At 40.1% G+C, this 19,772-nt stretch overlaps 1 protein-coding gene across 11 annotated transcripts in view; it reads left to right on the top strand.

Moving 5' to 3' along the window:
* LOC117524002 (sorbin and SH3 domain-containing protein 1) overlaps nucleotides 1-19,772 on the top strand; it is a 175,009-nt gene that overhangs the window by 29,227 nt on the left and 126,010 nt on the right. For all 11 annotated transcript variants that reach the window (XM_034185714.1, XM_034185708.1, XM_034185709.1 and 8 more), the window contains exons 2-5: nucleotides 7,785-7,827; nucleotides 11,157-11,234; nucleotides 11,524-11,640; nucleotides 12,351-12,457. In XM_034185714.1, the coding sequence (XP_034041605.1) occupies nucleotides 11,201-11,234; nucleotides 11,524-11,640; nucleotides 12,351-12,457 (258 nt within the window). In that variant the 5' untranslated portion in view covers nucleotides 7,785-7,827; nucleotides 11,157-11,200. The remainder of the gene's footprint in view (nucleotides 1-7,784; nucleotides 7,828-11,156; nucleotides 11,235-11,523; nucleotides 11,641-12,350; nucleotides 12,458-19,772) is intronic.

Raw genomic sequence — 19,772 nt, 5'->3', positions numbered from 1 at the left:
CATAAACACTGTACTAGCCACTCCATGTGCGAGTGCATACACAGAGACTTTGCTCTGAGCTCTTTTAATTTTTGAGAGTGTGTGTCTGATTTGGGATCCAGATGTGTGCTATTTGCTGTCTGAACTGCACGACACCGAAGCAGAACGCTGTTTTAATCCCATTATAACTGTTGTAATGTCTCCACTGAGCTGTTTTACCCGGCTGTTTGGACGTGTAGCTAAAACTGAAAATGTTGCTGTATTTCTTACATTGGAAAAAGTCACGAATACGTTATTTTCAGGACATATGGACTTTCTACCAGCTCGCGGATGTGGATGAGCTTGTGTGTGCCACTTGGTTCAGTGCTCTGTACAGAGAGGAGACAGCACACCTTACCCTCAACTCTTCATTTTTTTTCAGTGACTGCACTGAAATTAACAGTTATCACTTTCAGAATTAAGTCATCATGACATGACATCACATTTAGTATGTAAACTTTGTAATTAATCCACAGCCCCGTGTTTAACATTAGCAGCAGTTTGTCTACATTCCATTCAAAAGTGCACTGGGACATTTGCTCAAAGTGATATAAACACTGTCGGAAACACTCAATAAAATGAGTACTAACGAGTACTTTCTTTTGGCAGTCTATGTAGCTGTTTGTTGTGATTGATGTATGTTTACAGACTGTTTGCAGACGTGCACAGATACAGGTGTCACAGGTGGAAGGATGGTTCAGACCCAATGTCGAGATAACACCAGCAAGTTCAAAAACACCACCTGAACACAAGCAGGGAGGGCATAGGGGGCTGGAAGATGGACACACACCAATACAACAAGTGGGGTGGGCAAGGGGACAAGACAAACAAAAAGTTTTGGGTACAGGCCATGTGGCTGACAGGGAGCAACCAGATCCTGAGGAGTATGCCGATCAGGCCAATAGGGGCAGACAAACAAACAGTGGACTTACAACAAAAGAAAAGGGGCAACATCAGGCGGACAGCAATGCAGATGACATTGGGGAGACAGGAGGACAGAGGAGCGACAGTGAGGGTGACAGGACAGACAAAACAGGACTGACTGCGGGAAAACCAGTGGACATACATTAACAGACAGTTACATGGGACACTGATGGTGGAGTAAACAACCAGGAAACCACATAATAAACAGTAGAGGAATCAGAGAGGATCAAGAGGACAGCAGAACTGGAGGCCGTAGACAGACAAGACACAAAAGAAGGGAGATTGGAGAGACAAAAAAACAAATGGAGCAATTGAACAACAATAACAATGGGGGCAACAAGGGACAGATAACCCAACAAAAGGATCACAAGGAGGACAACAAGGACAAAGACACAGGGAACCATACTGAAAGACACAAAAGGCATGGAAAACAACAGTGAGACATAAGCACGAGACACAACACAAAAGGAATAACTGTCCAAGATGCAGTGACACAGCAGGCACTCTGTAGATAAGATGGCGAAGGCACTGTAGACTCTGAAGGAGGAGATGGCGCCAATGAAGACTCTGAAGATGTGGGCATCACACCCCAGTGACAAGCAGTTGTCACTGAGGAAATGGATAACTCTGGTGTGGTCATTGGGATGGACCCAGGGACTGCAGCAGAAGAGTCTGAAAAATAAGGTGCCAAGACATTGTCTGGGTCCTCAAACAGCACAGGGAATCCCCCTATGGGTTGATTATGCTTATTTTGATAGTCCAGGAATGTGTTGACATAGATAGGGATGATTGAGGAAGTTAATGAAAGTGGCCAAAGCCAACGCGTTCCTATAAAACAAAATCTCTACTACCAGAGCACTTTCATAAAGCAGAGCTTGTTGTAAGTGAAGCGAGTTTCAAACTGAGGGGTTGAAAAACATAAATTCTGGATCCCGGGACCACACAGGAAGGGTGCTCTGGGAAAACAAATAGTCCATATCATCAAACCCAGGAAAGTGATAACTGTTGATTATTGTCAAACAAGCACCATGCATCATCCAGGAACTGGGCACATAGCGCAAAGTTAGAGGTGCATCTACACGCATAAAAGAATTCAGTTTGCTAACGATGCTTTTAATTTGGGTAAAGTCTAAGGTAGCACCTGCTGGGTTTATTTAAAAAATTATGTTGTATTTTACTGGTGCTCTGTGGGGTCTGATCTGGCTTGAATGTAAGGTCATGGGTGAGTGGACCTGTTTTCCCCTTGTGTATGTTTGAGACTGGCTGCCACTTATTGGACACTGTTGCTCATTGTGATTGTTTTCCTGTGTACTGACCTCTGCTCCATCCCTGGCTCTGGCAAATAAAACTGTTTCTTACACCGACCACTCTTAGCTCTGCGTCGGAGTCTCAACCATGCAACCACATGTGACAACAGGTGTATCATCACATGACCTCTAACAGCTTCTAACACAGGGGTCACCAACCCTGTTCCTGGAGAGTCCCTGTCCTGCATGTTTTCCACATCTACCTACTCAAGTCACACCTGAGTTTTTTTAAAGTGGTGTTTTCCAGCTCTTGATTGGCTGAGCACACCTGATACACTTAATTGCCTGGGTGTGGAACAGGGAGAGTAAGAAAATATCAGGACAGGTGCCCTCCAGGAACAGGCTTGGTGACCCCTGCTTAACAGGTGAAAATTAGATCCATTTTGTTGAACTTATCATGCGCAGGAAAGAGTTTAATTGAAGATGCCCAGTTCATGTTCCAGTCCACGTAAAATTCTGTTAAATATTCTTCATCTCTGTACCCCTATACGGCCTTACTGCTGGAAAGATGCATTTCACAAGAGGAAAACTAGTAAAGGTTTGTCCATCTTCTTTGACACATAATGGAAACAGTTTGTTTGCTTGTTTCTTGGTCTGTCATTAAATTGACAAATTGGCTTGGTAGTTGTGCTAATGAATGGTTGCAGATGCCTTGAAAAATCCAAAAACACAACAGGGTACAGGGTGAAAGTTGTAAATCACTGTTTATACATTCTGATTTCAAAGTGGATGTAGGTGGTTGAGATTCCGTCGGCAGCTGGTGTCTGGTTTAGGAACGATTCTATTCTTGTCCTGTCTGTTTGTATTATCAGACTGCTGCGTTAATCTAAAAATGAATCACCATTTTTCACAAGATTTCTTTCAGAACATTTGTTGTTTGAAAGTCTGGAGAAGGCATTTAACGTTTCATACTTTAAGCTTGAAATATTAAACACAATACCCTGTGCCCATTTGACCCTCACGGTTTATTTGAACTTTGAGCTCCTTTAATTTAACATTATATGCGTTTGTTTCTTTCTCAGAGATGAAACGACGTGCAGCGTCTAGCACTTACAAGGAGACTGTGTATTTATTCAGGTACGCTGCAGTTGATAAAATGTCTTTGTTTTTTCTTGGTGTGGTTGGTGCTGATCTCCCCGTAGCTCCTGTATCATGTCCTGGCTTTCTCGGCTGAGTTGATGACGTTCTTTGCTCGTCTCTGCTCTGAGGCACTGCTTCCTAAAAAGGCCAGTGCTGATCTCTGCTCTCGTATGTTTATACAGTGTTCCAAACCTTGGTTGCTATCATCTTTTTTTTTTTTCGGTTTGTTTTTGTTTTGTTTTTTTAATGTTCGGGGTTAAAGTCCCTCATATTTATTTGTGCTACATACATATTCACAGTCACGGGTTTGTTTGAGATCAGAGGAAATTAAAAAAAAATCAAAGTGGTTTTGGAAGTGAGCTTCTGGATTCACGGCCTCGGTGAGCTGTGGGGGGGGTGGGGAGTCATGGGGGGGGGGGGGGGGCAGAGGAAGCTCGCCTAATTTATTAAAGAGAAAAGTCAGCATGCTGTTGTCCAGGGACAGCACAGCTCCAAGACATTTTAAAAGGATTTTGCTGCTTGTTCTCAGGGGACATGGTTGGAATGCTCCCATTTTCCCTCATCCATTTAGACCTTTTTGTGGAGGTTTCCAGCTGGAACATTCATCCCTTTACTGCTATGTGTAAACATGGTGCACACATAATCTCACAGTCATTCAGACTAAAGCTAGCAATGCTGAAATTGCGAAATTGTGAAACAGTTGCTGCACCACAGTCAAAAAAAAAAAAAAAAAATTGCAATGTAAAAACAGTGAAATACACCACTACCTCAATTTTGATTCATTGATATTTACATTTATTGTTGCCTACCTTTTGTGTGTAATTTTGTTATAAATTTGATTCCAAAACAAAGTCTGCATGAAGGACTTCAAATGTGTTTGTCTTTTAACCAAGTATTTCCACTTAGTTTGGGGAGTCCACCTCTTATACCGTAGTTCTGCTGGACAAACTTTAGCCCTTTAACTATTATATTTATAAGACATCAGCATTACAAAAACAAATGCTGGGCAGTTGTTTTGATTAAAATGATTGGCATTTGGCTTATGTCTAAAACAGGTTAACCCGGGCAGCGCTGGGTACCCCAGCAAGTACTGGTATAAATGTGCCATATCGCGATATCAGTAGCTTTGTTTCCATTGCAGATTAAGAGTGTAGCAAGATGGCATGGTTGTGTTTGGCAAGTTGTCCGCTCTACTTTTTCTGTTTTGTTTTAGTGTGATTTTGTTTGCAGTGTTTATAATGCAAGCATTATTGCTCCTGAGACATCTCCTTTAGTTTTTCTAGGTGTCATTCTACAGAAATGAGCATGTGTTTCCTATTTCTGTCAACTGTACTGCTGTGTTAACCAGGAGCAACAGTAAGAATAACTTTATCTTGTGAAGACACAAACATGCTGCACTTGAGTGGAATGTTGGAACACATTAAAAACCACTCACTGTCAATCCTGACCGTGGGGCTTCCAAATTATGCCAGTGAGCAGTGGGATTTACACCTACTAAGGCTTTTCAGATCATTAAAAAAAAAAAAATTAAGTAAAAGCAGGGTGTTTCAAAGGTCAATGCATAATTTTTTAACATACTTTTTGAACATACATTTGACCAGAAGAGGAAAACAAATATGAATGAATACTTTTTTTTATTTTTGAGTATATTATTTTAAATGTAATAACAAACTAGTCTTTTCCATGTGGTCATTATATGTACTGCTCAAAATAATTAAAGAAACTGTGTGCTCCCTATAGATAGATAGATAGATAGATAGATAGATAGATAGATAGATAGATAGATAGATAGATAGATAGATAGATAGATAGATAGATAGATAGATAGATAGATAGATAGATAGATAGATAGATAGATAGATAGATAGATAGATAGATAGATAGATAGGATAGATAGATAGATAGATAGATAGGATAGATAGATAGATAGATAGATAGATAGATAGATAGATAGATAGATAGATAGATAGATAGATAGATAGATAGATAGATAGATAGATAGATAGATAGATAGATAGATAGATAGATAGATAGATAGATAGATAGATAGATAGATAGATAGATAGATAGATAGATAGATAGATAGATAGATAGATAGATAGATAGATAGATAGATAGATAGATAGATAGATAGATAGATAGATAGATAGATAGATAGATAGATAGATAGATAGATAGATAGATAGATAGATAGATAGATAGATAGATAGATAGATAGATAGATAGATAGATAGATAGATAGATAGATAGATAGATAGATAGATAGATAGATAGATAGATACGGTGACAGAACTGTACACAGCAGAGGTGAGATGAAGTCACCATCAAGTCAGTTCATAATGACTAACAATTGTTTGCAAGCTGACTTGAGACTTGACTTGCTGATTCATGACTTGAGAATGACTTGACAGTGACTTCGTCCCACCGGTACACAGAATACATGGAACGACTGCACAGTATTATTATACACACATGCATTTTGTTATCCCCGCTAGCTGAAGGCCTGAAGGATTATTATGTTGTAACAATTTCCATCCATATGTCTGTCTGTCTGTCTGTCCGTCCATCCCAAAAAAAAGGGCTTAAACGTTCTGAAATCAACTCCTCTCACACTTTTAGGAGGAATTTCATGAAACTTGGCACAAGTGCTTGTTATAGGTTGGTAATACACATATTATCATATCATTTGAGTTGGGCTTATTTTACTACAACAAATCTAGACTCTATTTCATGAATGGTTGCCTGTATTTTGAAATCAAGCCTTCTCACATTTTTAGTAGGAAATTTGGGAAACTTGTACATTCCTTGTTATGTGTTGGTAATATGCAATTGTAATATTGTACAAGATTGACACATTTTGGCAGAGTTATGCCCTTGATTAACAGACCGAGACACTGCCAGTTTCAGAGTCTGCATTCTGAAATCAACTGACGGAGTGTGCTGGTTGTGTGATTGTGACATTATCAGCTTGTTTGTCAAACTAAAAAAATATTGCTAATGGCTTTTTCTACAGAGATGGTCCTTGAGGTAAGGAAAAGTTGTACAAATGTCTCTAGGATGTGGATCTCACTCACAATTTTAGGTTTATCTGTTTCCTCAGTTTCTGTGGTATTGTGAGGTAGGCTTTCATTTATCTTGCATCATTAGAATTCTCTTCTCGCCTCATCACATCAGAAACATGTGATGTGATCAAATAATACTATCTGCCTTCTGTTAGTTGCTGAAGGAAAAACCAGTTGGCTGTGATTATGATTAGAAGTGTGCTGTCGTCTAGTTTATAGTCCTGAATTAGTTTCCGAGTCCTCCTGTGTGGCTGCACTGGATCTTGTTTCATTGTGTAATACAGCTGTCAGAGTGCTTCCACTGTTTCATTAGCTTTATGTGGCCTCATTCACAGAATTTGATGCACCTACTCTTCTCTTTACAAAAAGCCAGTCTGTCATGATGTTGCAAACTGCCAGTCCAGTCAAAATCTCCTGTCCATCAAATGTTTTAAATGTCAAACTGTTCTAGAAATGTGGTGATACATTGAGGCAAATAAGTATTTGATCACTGTCGCTTTAGCAAGTTTTCCCACCTACAAAGAATGGAGAGGTCTGTCATTTTTTATGGTAGGTACACCTCAACTGTGAGAGACAGAATCAAATAATAATAATAATAATTATTATTATTATTATAAAAAATCAGAAAATCACATTGTATGATTTTTAAATAATTAATTTTTATTGCATGAAATAAGTATTTGATCATCTACCAACCAACAAGGAATTCTGGCTTTTGGATCAAATTATTATTTGCCTCACTGTATGTAAATCTGCAGATAGTGTTGTATACAATACCCTGAGCAAATTTTTGTAAGACTTAACAAAATCATATATATATATATATCTATATATATATTCTATATATATATCTATATATATATTAATATATATATATATATTATATATATCTATATATATATATATATAATAAGTGTTCAGAACTGAATTGAGAATGGTCCTGAATGTCAATTAAAGTATTGAATTTGAACTGAGGTTGCAAACCGGATGCAGAATTAGAATTTCTAAAATTCTAATTTTCCACAGCCCTGAAATACTGTGTTTCTGCGTTAATCTATAAATCAGATATTATATAAAGTAAAAACTAAAGGATAAAGAAAACAGTATAAAACAGCCATAAAGAAAACTAAACATGAAATTTATGCTATAAGTGTGATCACACAGGTAGCCATCTCAACTTTAGCTGTTTTTACCTTCAGATTACCTACATTTTATGTCTTATTGTGTATATCAAACATGAGTAGATTTTGTTTTTATACAGTTCAGGTATATTAGTTGATTTTTGTTTTTTTTCTGTCAAGTGACAGTAGATTAACATGTAATTGTTTCGGCTTTACTTAATAGCATGGCGTTTTGTTTGTTTCACTGTGGTAAAGCTTTGTTTCTTCTCTAGGCTTGTCCACAAGAAGGCGGTGTAGGACAAAACTGTTCTCACAGTAAGTCGACCTCACACTCATTTATGAAGACAACATACATGCTGCAGGACTGTGAAATATTACTTTATAATGTGAGGAATCTGGATGAATGTTGAAATGACGTATAATTTATGTGTGCATTGACGTGTAGGTGCACACGAGTGCTGATAGAGTAGTGATCTGTACATGCCACAAACATGTTCATATCTAAACCACTGCTGGAGCAGTGCGTGGGAGCATACCATGTGCATGCTGTGCATGAAAACGAAAGGATGAAGAAGTGGAACTATACATGGTATATGGAAAGATGAATACTTATGGACAAATTAATAAATACTTCAATTAATGTTCCTCTGCTGAATGAGACTTGGTCACTTGTCCCCAATCTGCTCCCCCTGTTCTAATCAACACTTGATTTTAATATATGCCTTATATTTATTGCAGCTTATTTTAAATAATGTGCTTTGTTATTTCTGATCAAGCGACTCCTCACACAGACAATCAGCCAGGCAGCAACGTCTGGAGGCTAACATACGTGACCCAGTACATATTTAAGGCAGGCCTTTATTTTTTTCCCGGCAGAGTTTTGACCCGACGATTAAATGAGGCAGGCCCGAATTTAAGGTCAAGGAAATATGGTACTGGAGTACAAACGACTGCTCATTATTCTGACCTAATTAGCAAAAACAAGTATAATGTTTTACACTGTGGCAAACTTATTCAAGTGTTACCATCCACAAGTTGTTCATCATTTATAGCCTGAAATATTTCTGAGTACATTGAACAGATCGAGAATGTTAGGTTAAAAAAAACTATCCCAGCACACTTTATTCAGGCTGAGTGATCCTAAAACCAAAGCAAGCATTAACTCTGATGGAAAAAACTGACATTTACTGATTTTGACACTGTCTCAACTTGTGAGTAATGTTAAAAAATACAGTAATACTAAAAATACAGTGAAATGCAGCACAAGCTCATGCTCCCAGACAGGACTTGTCAAATTTTGAAGAAGACAGAAAATTTTCAGTTTCCACTTCATTTTGAGCTACAGTGCTAAAGAAGGGTTCAGGATGGCTTTTGTCAATGGATGTTTTCTTTCATTCATCAAACAAAGTATTCTGTGCCATTAGAAGGGCATCCATAGGGTTAATGGAGTCAGTCAGTGAGTCACTCAGTGAGTGGGTCCATAATATTGGCAAGAAAAAAATTTCAAGAAATTCATTAAAACTTCATGCATATTCAACTATGAAATTCCGGGTTTGGATGGATGCAGAGGAAGACCAGTGAACCTCATATTTTGGGCCATGTTGGCATCTTTTAATGTGCCTGATAATCTTTACCACTCGGCAGCGGGAAGTTTTTCGCAATTTATTTTTAAGTCCTAAACTGCACAGTATATATGAAAACAATTCCAACTTGTTATACCTCTTTGGAATCAGGGCACCTCAAAGAAAGTGACCACATAATCCAACAAAGTCAACTATCCACCACAAAGCCAGTAACCAATAATTTGTGATGAATTTCGATTCATAATTTAGAACTTCTTACCTTGTCCGGTGTTCTGAAGGTCCATATCAGTCCAAATCCGGACATGACTGGGCTCATTTTGTCCAAAACAATCCACAGAAAAAGAATATGTAGTTGTATTTACCATAAAGTAAGATAATTCGAAGAAAGAATCCATCAAAGTACATTTTTGTCATGTTTTTGTAAAAAAAAAGATGAGAAAAAACAAGCGTGTTTCTCATTATTGTACACCAGTTGACGTCATACTGAGGTACAACTGGTATGCTCGATTTCCTACTGCTCTTGGCTTCAAAATGGCACCATGATTGGAGTTGTCGGTGCACGGAGTCACCCGGCAGAGCCCTTTGACCAAAACAAGCGCTCCATAAGAACAACTGTGTAACGTCTGTTATCCAATCAGTGCACAAAAAAATAAGTCATGTGTGAAGCATTCGGGCTACATAGGGTTGTAGAACAGGAAATAAGCTTTCCAATGCATTATGGGACTTGTAGTCATGCATCCAGAGGCCGCTGCTATAACCGTGCGTAACAGGCCAGGGGATGGTCAGGACACATGTGGGGTATTAGAAAGTGCCTAGTCATCAATGCAAGAATATGGATATTTTAAAACAAATGGGCTAGAATTGAAATTTATAGCTACCAAACATGAAATGTGTTTTTTATATTCTAAGAAGACATATAATGCAAATAAAGCAATTTCGCACATTTTGGCACAAAATTGGAGCACTTGTGCCGAATGGACTATTTCTCACAAAAAGTCTCACAGAAGCAAAATGCTTATGACTATAGACCTGTTATTTCACACAGTTGTTGCCAACAACATGAACAATACTTGTAGCAAGTAGGGAATGTCTGCTGTAAAGTATGTCCAAGCTAAAGGCTTTTGACATATGCTTTTTTTTTTTTTCGAGAATAAAAACTAACATTTTTAGGCATGTTTGAAATGATATAGGTAACATTGTGTAGCACTCACATGGTTCTTATACACAACTTCAGAAACTAGAGATCCAGATCTTTAAAATGAGCCATATCATAGCATGTGGGAGGTTAAAATATTGTTTAGTGAGCAATGACACTTTGGTATGCAGACCATTATGCACAAGACAAAAACAGGTGGATATTAACAGGTAAGTCAGTCAGGCCTATCAAGTTGTTTATGAAGCCTGTTGCTAATCATAGGTTCCTGGTGGTGTTTTAATACTGGCACACACCAAATGTGTGAGTGGTTTTCAGTCTTTTCATTATAGTAATCACAACACATTTGTTTTAATTTTACTAGTTCAGTGCCCGTAGGAAGTATGTTTTCGTATAGAAAAGTGGGATCTTTGTTGACGATCTTTGTTGAAGCTGGTGCGTGAGAACGTTCCACCTTGTGCCAATAATGATGATGACTTCAAAATAAAGGTTTTGAAAATTAATCCCCAAAATTTTCATAATAAAGGATGCACATAATTGTGCCATGCGCAAGCCATATCTGAAAGATGACAGTCATGAAAGATATGCGAGACACACACACACATCTTGCTTTATAGATAGATTTAATTTAATAAAGTAGGAATGCTTCATACACATAGGCATACGTAGGTAACATACTTTGACAATTTTTTTTTATGAAAATGGCTTGTTTTTGGTGCTTGAATGGAAAACCTGTTGTGCCACCACTTGAATTTGTCTGCCTCTTGCAACACCATGTGGGGTGGACCCACAGAAGGAAGCACAAATCCAGATGTGGACATTATTAATTTGATTCCAGCAATGGTGCACAGTTCAGTGATTTGTGGATGTTTAAACTGAAACCCCAAACTCATCTGCTTTGTGTTTAGGTCCTCGTGCGGTGAGCGCAGTCAGGATCACGCCTCTGACAAGAATGAAAGGTTCTCCTGATCTAATTCCTTCGGCAGGTAACACCTCCCTTCATCCACGTCACCTCACACACAGCAGGAAGCTTCTGAAACTCATTTGTTCAGAATGTGAAGTGGCTGAGAATCTCTCAGATCGCGGAGTACTCTGGTTTAACAGGACAGCAGGGTTTCAGTTTGACGGCCCGGTTTGGATATCACAGTTCTATTCTGGTGATTTGGGCCATGAGGTAGCAATAGCGTGGATTCCCAGTGGTGCATTTTGGGAAATGAGAGCTGCTGTCCCAGTGAGGCTCTGTGAAAATGAGGCTGTTTGTGTCAATGTTTTCAGAGCTGGATCCCAACAGAATATGCAAAGGAAAAGGGGTCGTGACACTGAGGGCCACTCTCGTCCACATAGATGATGAGGGCTGCATCAGTGAACCGCCAAACGCCATCACGGCACCGAGTAAGTCAAAGCGAATGCCACATGAGGGAAACGTTTGGAGGGCAGCAAGAACTGTTGTGTGGCTGTGTGAAAACACACACACCTGTAAAAATTGTCCCAACATATGAATGTTTCATTAAATGAAAGAATCCATCCTCAGTCCTCTGATTGGACATCACAGTTACATAACTTGGTGCGTCAGCTCAGTCAGCACTCAGTGGACATAAATGCCGATTGGTGATATTTTGGTGCGCATGTCAAAGAGTTCTTTTGTGGTGCCCTGCCCACTCTGCACTGTGGGCCTGTTTGCTGTGCTGGAGCTCTGGCTGGAGGCCGGCCAACGCCTTTTGGGGAGATGCTTTAATTGTTGAATATAAAGGCCACTGGAACAAACCGCCTTTGCAGCTCACTGAATAGATGCTTTGTTCTGTTGACAAAGATTCACATTTTGTGGGAGAATCTTTTTTTTTTTTTGTCCTTTTTCCTACAGTATTAACAACTCTGCAGATGAAAACCACCACTAAGTGTATTCTTGCACTGCCGAATGAAACAGAGATTAATTTGATGAGCTGCTATCTGTTTTCTACCATGTGCTGATTGCTAAATCAAGGGATTTTTGTGTTTTGTTTTGTTTTTGTTTTTTGTGCGTGTGCGTATGTGTGTATCATTCCCAGTGTTTGTATTCATGCTGCACTGGCTGCCAAACTGAGAGTGCTCTGGACTCTTTTTAGGTGACTGGACAGGCCAGATTAATGGAGATGGCTCTAAAGCAGGAGTGGCTGTTGGAGGCAGCAACATTCCAGCTGATTTACCTCTCGTAAACAACACTCAGTGCAAGGTACGTTTACTTCACCTTTGTCTTTGGTTTCTTACACTCAAAAGAGCACCTACATAATTCCCAGCAATTTGGTGCCATTGTCTTTTGGGTTGTTTTTTTTTTTGAGCATACAGTTTACGTGCCTTGACACTTGCATGAATTTGATCCATGCACTTGCATGCAATCTGCCGTGCCAGAGAGTAAACTCGTTGAAACTTGTTGTAAACTGTTTTTGCACGGCTTCGTGCAAATGCGCAAACAAAATTTTGAGCACACATTAATTATGTGAACGTCACGTGAACATTGCACAAACAACTCAAAAACACTGAGTGTCACTGCGAGTCAATGCATCAGTGCACCGCATCTGAACGATCATGACGACACTATAATAAACGTAATTTTACAGATACTCATAAGAAGGAATGAAAATGCAATTGTTTTACCAAGCTATTACAACATAAATATGACAAGCGAAACAACACGCAGCGGCACGAAGCTCACTAATGGTACAGGCAGTGCCAAACAGGAAGTGCCAAATTTTGAGTCTACAGTGAAACAGGAAATGTCAAATGTCAAACACTTCCTGGTTTGACATTTCCTGGATTGACAGATGAGATCCCATGGATTCTCGTGGCAACTCAGTGGCAAGTTCACACTGAAACAGGAAGTGTCACATTTGAGTCCACAGTCAAACAGGAAATGTCCTAGCAGGGGTGGAGCTAGAGCAGAGACCAGGGTTGCACTGGAGTCTCCTGAAATCTGATTGGGCACAGACGATTGACATGTCACGGCACCACACGTCTGGTTGAAAAGAGCTCCATTTTGAAATCAGTGAGTCATTTTGACTGCTAGGTTCCTCCTGACCAGTGGTTGGTGCCATGTACCACAAAAAGTTCTAATTCACCTTTAGTAGAAGAAGAAAAATGTTTGCCTCAGATTTTAACGAACACGTCCTTTGAACCATGGACTATGGACCATGGACACCAAAGTTATATTGGTGAGTAAACCACCATATGTTATACCAGAAATGAGGTCCAGGTTGTTAAAAGCAGCATTTGTCCTTTAATTTGGGTTGTTCTTATATATGCGTGTGTCTCCAGTGATTTTATTAAACAAGCAGGCAGCTGTTGATTAAATAACCACTTAATTTTGCTTCTGAGTGACACAAATTTAGATAAATAAATCTAAAGTTATCTTCTTTAAACTCAAACTGAAAGCAAATCTCTACAACTTGATATAAATTCATTAAAAATATAAAATCCAGCTTCCTGATGAAGTGGTGTTGAGGAGGATTTTCTTAAAAAGAAGACCTGAAAGTTCAGCTACAATTTGCCAGAAAGTACATTTGAGATGAAAGTCTAGATTTGATGTTTTGGTGAAAGAAACGTTTGTATTTCTTCATAATTGATGTAAATAAAGTCCAAGACATATTCAGTGATTTGGAAATGTTCATGTTTCCATCTCCTAACTTGTCTGAAGAAAACTGGCAAAAAAAAAAAGATTATTATTTACAGGTATTATCATGTTTTAGAGATTTGCTTTCAGCTTGAGTTTGAAGAAGATCATTTTAGATTTTTTTGTTCTTTTTGTTATATATATATATATATATATATATATATATATATATATATATATACACGAGGTCTGTTAGAAAAGTATCCGACCTTTTTATTTTTTGCAAAAACTTGATGGATTTGAATCACGTGTGCTAGCATGAGCAAACCTTGAACCTTTGTGCGCATGCGTGAATTTTTTCATGCTTGTTGATTGCGCCATTTGCTGGCAAGCAGCCTTTGTGTGAGGACGTGTGTAGTGCTCTCGGAGGATTTTCATTGCAAGGAAAATGGCAGAACGACTGGAGCAGCGCTACTGCATCAAATTTTGCCAGAAACTGGGCGACAGCCAGGTGGAAACCATTCGGATTACTCACATGGCTTTCGGCGACAATCCTATGGGCATCACACAGATTAAGGAGCGGTACAACCAGTTTAAAGACGTCCACACAACGGTGGAGAGCGAGCCACGCTCCGTTCGGCCATCAACATGCTGAAATGACCAGATCATTTCCAAAGTGATGGTGGGTGGGTGATGCGGGACCGTCATGTGACTATCCGAGAAATTATGGAAGAGGTGGACATCAGCACTTTTTCGGCACATTCCACTGTGACAGAAGATTTGGCCATGAAAAGAGTGGTGGTGAAAAAAAGCACCTTCGTGTTGAAGTCTCACAGGATATGCTGGACTCCGAAAAATGATGCCCACCTCTTCCACAATTTCTTTTCACAATTTCACACGACTGAAATTCTCGGATAGTCACACGACTGAAAAGCCACCGAAAGGCGTCTGAATCATATATATATATATATATATATATATATACGAGGTCTATTAGAAAAGTATCCGACCTTATTATTTTTTTCAAAAACCATATGGCTTTGAATCACGTGTGATTACATCAGACATGCTTGAACCCTCGTGGGCATGCGAGAGTTTTTTCACGCCTGTTGGTTATGTCATTCGCCTGTGGGCAGTCTTTGAGTGAGGAGTGGCCCACCCTCTCGTCGTTTTTTCATTGTTTAGGAATGGCTCAGAGACTGCTGCTTTGTTTGATAAAATTTTTTTTCAAACCTGTAAGGCACAACTGAGTGGACACCATTCGATAAATTCAGCTGGTTTTCGGTAAAAATTTTAACGGCTGATGAGAGATTTTGGTCTGTAAACTGTCGCTTTAAGGATGGCCCATGGCGCTGACGGCGATCTGTGCTTCGAGGGGCCGTCTCACCGTTTCAAGTTGAAAACTTCCACAATTCAGGCTCTGTTGATCCAGGAAGTCGTCAGAGAACAGAGAACTTTCAGAAGAAGTCGGCATGAGGAGTTTATTCGGACATTCCATTGTTAACAGACATTTTGTAATCAAAGAACGTGCTGGCAGAGTCGCATGTCGGGCCGGACCCGACGCGGGGTCGCGATAGGAAAAACACCCCCATTGGAAACCTTAACGGGCAAGTTGGAACATGCCCAAGCTGTTAAACAATTTCTCAGTTACTCACTTGTTGAAAGCCATCAAAAGCCGCCTGAATTTTACAAATGGTTTTCAACACGGAGGGTTTTTCCTGTCGCAGCGCACACAGATTGCCGAGTCGTCACGGAAATGACTCGGCGAATTTGCGCGCACGTCTTTCATTACAAAATGTTCTTAAACAGTGGAATGTCCGCATAAAGTCCTCATGCCGGCCTCTTCTGAATCTTCTCTGTTCTCTCACAACGTCCTGGGTGAATTAAGCCTTAAATTAGGATGTTTTCAGGTCGAAACAGGCCGACGATGGCGCCTGGAAGCGCTGCACGACGTCCCGCTGCGTGGGAAGTCCTTACACCGACAGAAACACCAAATAATCTCTCATCAGCCGTTAAACTTTTCACCGAAAACCAGCTTAATTTCTCGAATAGTGTCCACGTGGATATTCCTCACAGGTCCAGAAAAATGTTGATAAAGCAATGCACGCCATCTTGAGCAGCGTGTGAAACAAAGGAATTCAGCCGGAGAGCGGGACACATCTCACTCAAGGCCTGCCCACAGGGAAATGCCGTCACCGACACGCGTGAAAAAACTCATGCATGCGCACGAGGGTTCAAGCATGATTGGTGTAATCGCACGTCGTTCAAATCCATATAGTTAAAAAAAATAAGAGGGTCGGTTTATTATCTAATAGACACGTATATAATATATATATATATATATATATATATATATATATATACATAAACAAATAAAATGTGTGAAATTCCAAGTGTTCCAATACTTTTGGAGGGCTACTGTTACTGGGTTACTGTTTTGTTTTAAGAATGTTTAATTTTCAGTGTTGCTGTACTTTGTGTGAAAATAGTCATATCGTATCATATTGATATGGCAATATTGAGATATGATAATTTGACCATATTGTACAGCCCTACTGTCAACTAGCTGAAACTTTGAATGTTAATTTACATCTACATTTTAAAAAATGCTTACATTGGTGGGGAGTTAAGAGGGCTGTAATTAAGGAGGTCACCTTAAAGGCAAAAAAAGAAAAATGCTTAAAAAGACGGTGGGTCTGGGGGCAGAGCCCCCCCCCCCCCCCAAAAAAAGCTGAAAGGCAACAAAAGGAAAATGCCTAAAAGGGTGGGGGGGGGGGGGGGTCTGGGTTTTAGGTCCCAAGAACCATTTTACTGAAAAAAGTCTGAAGGGCCTAAATGATACAGTTCAATGGCGAGGAGCTTCTAGGCATGTGAGATGCAAATAAAGAAAAATAATTAGCTGAAAGGTTTTAGCCATGCTAATGCTCCCTGAAGCATTTACTCAAAAAAAGTCTGCAGGACCTAAATGGACATGGTGAGATGCTGAAGAGCTTCGCTCATTCTTGTCCGTGACATATGCATATTATAAACTCAGTAATAATTGCACAGTGTATCACAATATTGTCACAATAAAGTAATTTTCATTTTGCTGATGGTCTTCCATCCATCTACGTTTTACCACTTATCTAGAGAGCTACCTTTGGCAGCAGGTTAAATCAAGTATGGCAGACTTGATTTACATCCTTCACCTGCTCCCAGGGATCCCAAGGTGTTCCCAGACAGATGGGAATACACAGTGAAATTCCTCAAGCATGTTCGAGAGGGACTCTGGATACTCCATTGAGTTGGACGTGCCTGGAAAATCCTCTTCACTGTAGTATTACAGAGCCACAACCACATTCCTGCTGATGCCATCCCAACACACCTGTCATTCTTCTGCTTCACTTTTCAGTGACTCATGGACATGTTCCAAAGACACTTGAACTGTTGCACTGGGGACAGTAACTGCTTCCCAGTAGGGAGCTCACCATGGGATTATAGCCCCAGGTTGAAAGGTACTGCTTCTCATCCCAGCAGCATTTCGCTGAAAACATCCCAGCAAGCAATGTGACTCACATTCTGATAGAGCCATCAGAACTACAGGTCAGATCAGGTCTTGGATTAGGAGCCGGTTCAGCCTGGGACTCAACTGGTAACCACTGGGCAACACAGTGGTTCATCCTTTTCTCCTGAAAATAACCACTTATCTGCTGCAGCCAGGTTGCACAGCCTGAGTCTGAACTGCATCTTCTACTGAAGGTATCTTGTCACCATTATCACCATATCAACACTCTCTGTCTTTCATCAGCTCCAAAATAGAATCTGTGACAATCCTAACACACTCCAACACTCAATAAGGACATGTTTGAGTTTCTGCTGAGTATACAGATGCAACCCTCAGTATATCCAGAGAACTGGACATAGCAAAACAACTCCCCTTATTTACACCCCCCTTCCCCTTAACCTGACCCACAAGACACGTTGAAGGACATTGAGGGCCTTCTCCTTGTCCACAAATAACAAGCACATTGTCCTGCAAACTCCTAGGATTCTTGAAAGGGTAAAAGCTGGTTCACTGTTCCATGGCCTGGATTTAATATCCATTGTTCCTTCTGAATGTGAAATTGGACAGGAGATGGGAGTCTCCTTTCCAGCAGCCTGTCACCCAGGAATGTGTCACCTCCATAATTACTTCCGCCAAGGAGGTTATGTTTTCGGTCATGTCCGTTTGTTGGTTGGTTGGTTTGTTAGCAGAATTACTCAAAAAATCCTCAACGGATGTCAATGAAATTTTACCAGGGGTGTATCTGGCCTAAGTCATTAAATTTTGATATGATCCGGAGCACGATCTGGATCCAGTCATTTTTTTTAAGGATTCTTTATCATTGCAAGATAGGGCCAGTTTCAACATTTTTGAAATTGGAGATGGGTCACAAAGGCTGAACAAAAGTTATGACACAACAGTAAATTTAGCATCTGTTTCTCCTCATTGAATAACTTGTTATTAGAAAATTAAAAAAAAAACTTGTGTAGTTCATGCAGTTTCTCTTTATAAATACATTTGCTGAAGATATAAGGGTTTAACCTTCTGGGGCCGTCACTGTCGGCTGAGACTAAGCTTTACTAAATTATAAATAACTTTTTAATGATATGAGATAGAAACTTTTTTTGCTGAAAAGTTAACTCCGCTGACTTTCGAGCCACCATCCACCATCTTTGTACTCCTCATATACTCAACAAAAATATAAACGCAACACTTTTGGTTTTGCTCCCATTTTGTATGAGATGAACTCAAAGATCTAAAACTTTTTCCACATATACAATATCACCATTTCTCTCAAATATTGTTCACAAACCAGTCTGAATCTGTGATAGTGAGCACTTCTCCTTTGCTGAGATAATCCATCCCACCTCACAGGTGTGCCATATCAAGATGCTGATTAGACACCATGATTAGTGCACAGGTGTGCCTTAGACTGCCCACAATAAAAGGCCACTCTGAAAGGTGCAGTTTTATCACACAACACAATGCCACAGATGTCGCAAGATTTGAGGGAGCGTGCAATTGGCATGCTGACAGCAGGAATGTCAACCAGAACTGTTGCTCGTGTATTGAATGTTCATTTCTCTACCATAAGCCATCTCCAAAGGCGTTTCAGAGAATTTGGCAGTACATCCAACCAGCCTCACAACCGCAGGCCACGTGTAACCACACCAGCCCAGGACCTCCACATCCAGCATGTTCACCTCCAAGATCGTCTGAGACCAGCCACTCAGACAGCTGCTGGAACAATCGGTTTGCATAACCAAAGAATTTCTGCACAAACTGTCAGAAACTGTCTCAGGGAAGCTCATCTGCATGCTCGTCGTCCTCATCGGGGTCTTGACCTGACTCCAGTTCGTCGTTGTAACCGATTGAGTGGGCAAATGCTCACATTTGCTGCCGTTTGGCACGTTGGAGAGGTGTTCTCTTCACGGATGATGCGAAGGAGATGTGTTGCACTGCATGAGGCAAATGGTGGTCACACCAGATACTGACTGGTATCCCCCCCCCCCCCCCCCCCAATAAAACAAAACTGCACCTTTCAGAGTGGCCTTTTATTGTGGGCAGTCTAAGGCACACCTGTGCACTAATCATGGTGTCTAATCAGCATCTTGGTATGGCACACCTGTGAGGTGGGATGGATTATCTCAGCAAAGGAGAAGTGCTCAATATCACAGATTTAGACTGGTTTGTGCACAGTATTTGAGGGAAATGGTGATATTGTGTATGTGGAAAAAGTTTTAGATCGTTGAGTTAATCTCATACAAAATGGGAGCAAAACCAAAAGTGTTGCGTTTATATTGTAGAAGCTGTATGATGACGTGAGCAATGTGAGAGTCCAATCAGAATTGGTTCACCATCACATGGTTTTCCAAAATCCAATTGTAGGGCAGATTCACCTCACGTGACACACCAAAG

The sequence above is a fragment of the Thalassophryne amazonica genome, chromosome 13, assembly GCF_902500255.1.
Source record: "Thalassophryne amazonica chromosome 13, fThaAma1.1, whole genome shotgun sequence".
NCBI lineage: Eukaryota > Metazoa > Chordata > Actinopteri > Batrachoidiformes > Batrachoididae > Thalassophryne > Thalassophryne amazonica.
This window is presented reverse-complemented; position numbering and strand designations above follow the sequence as displayed.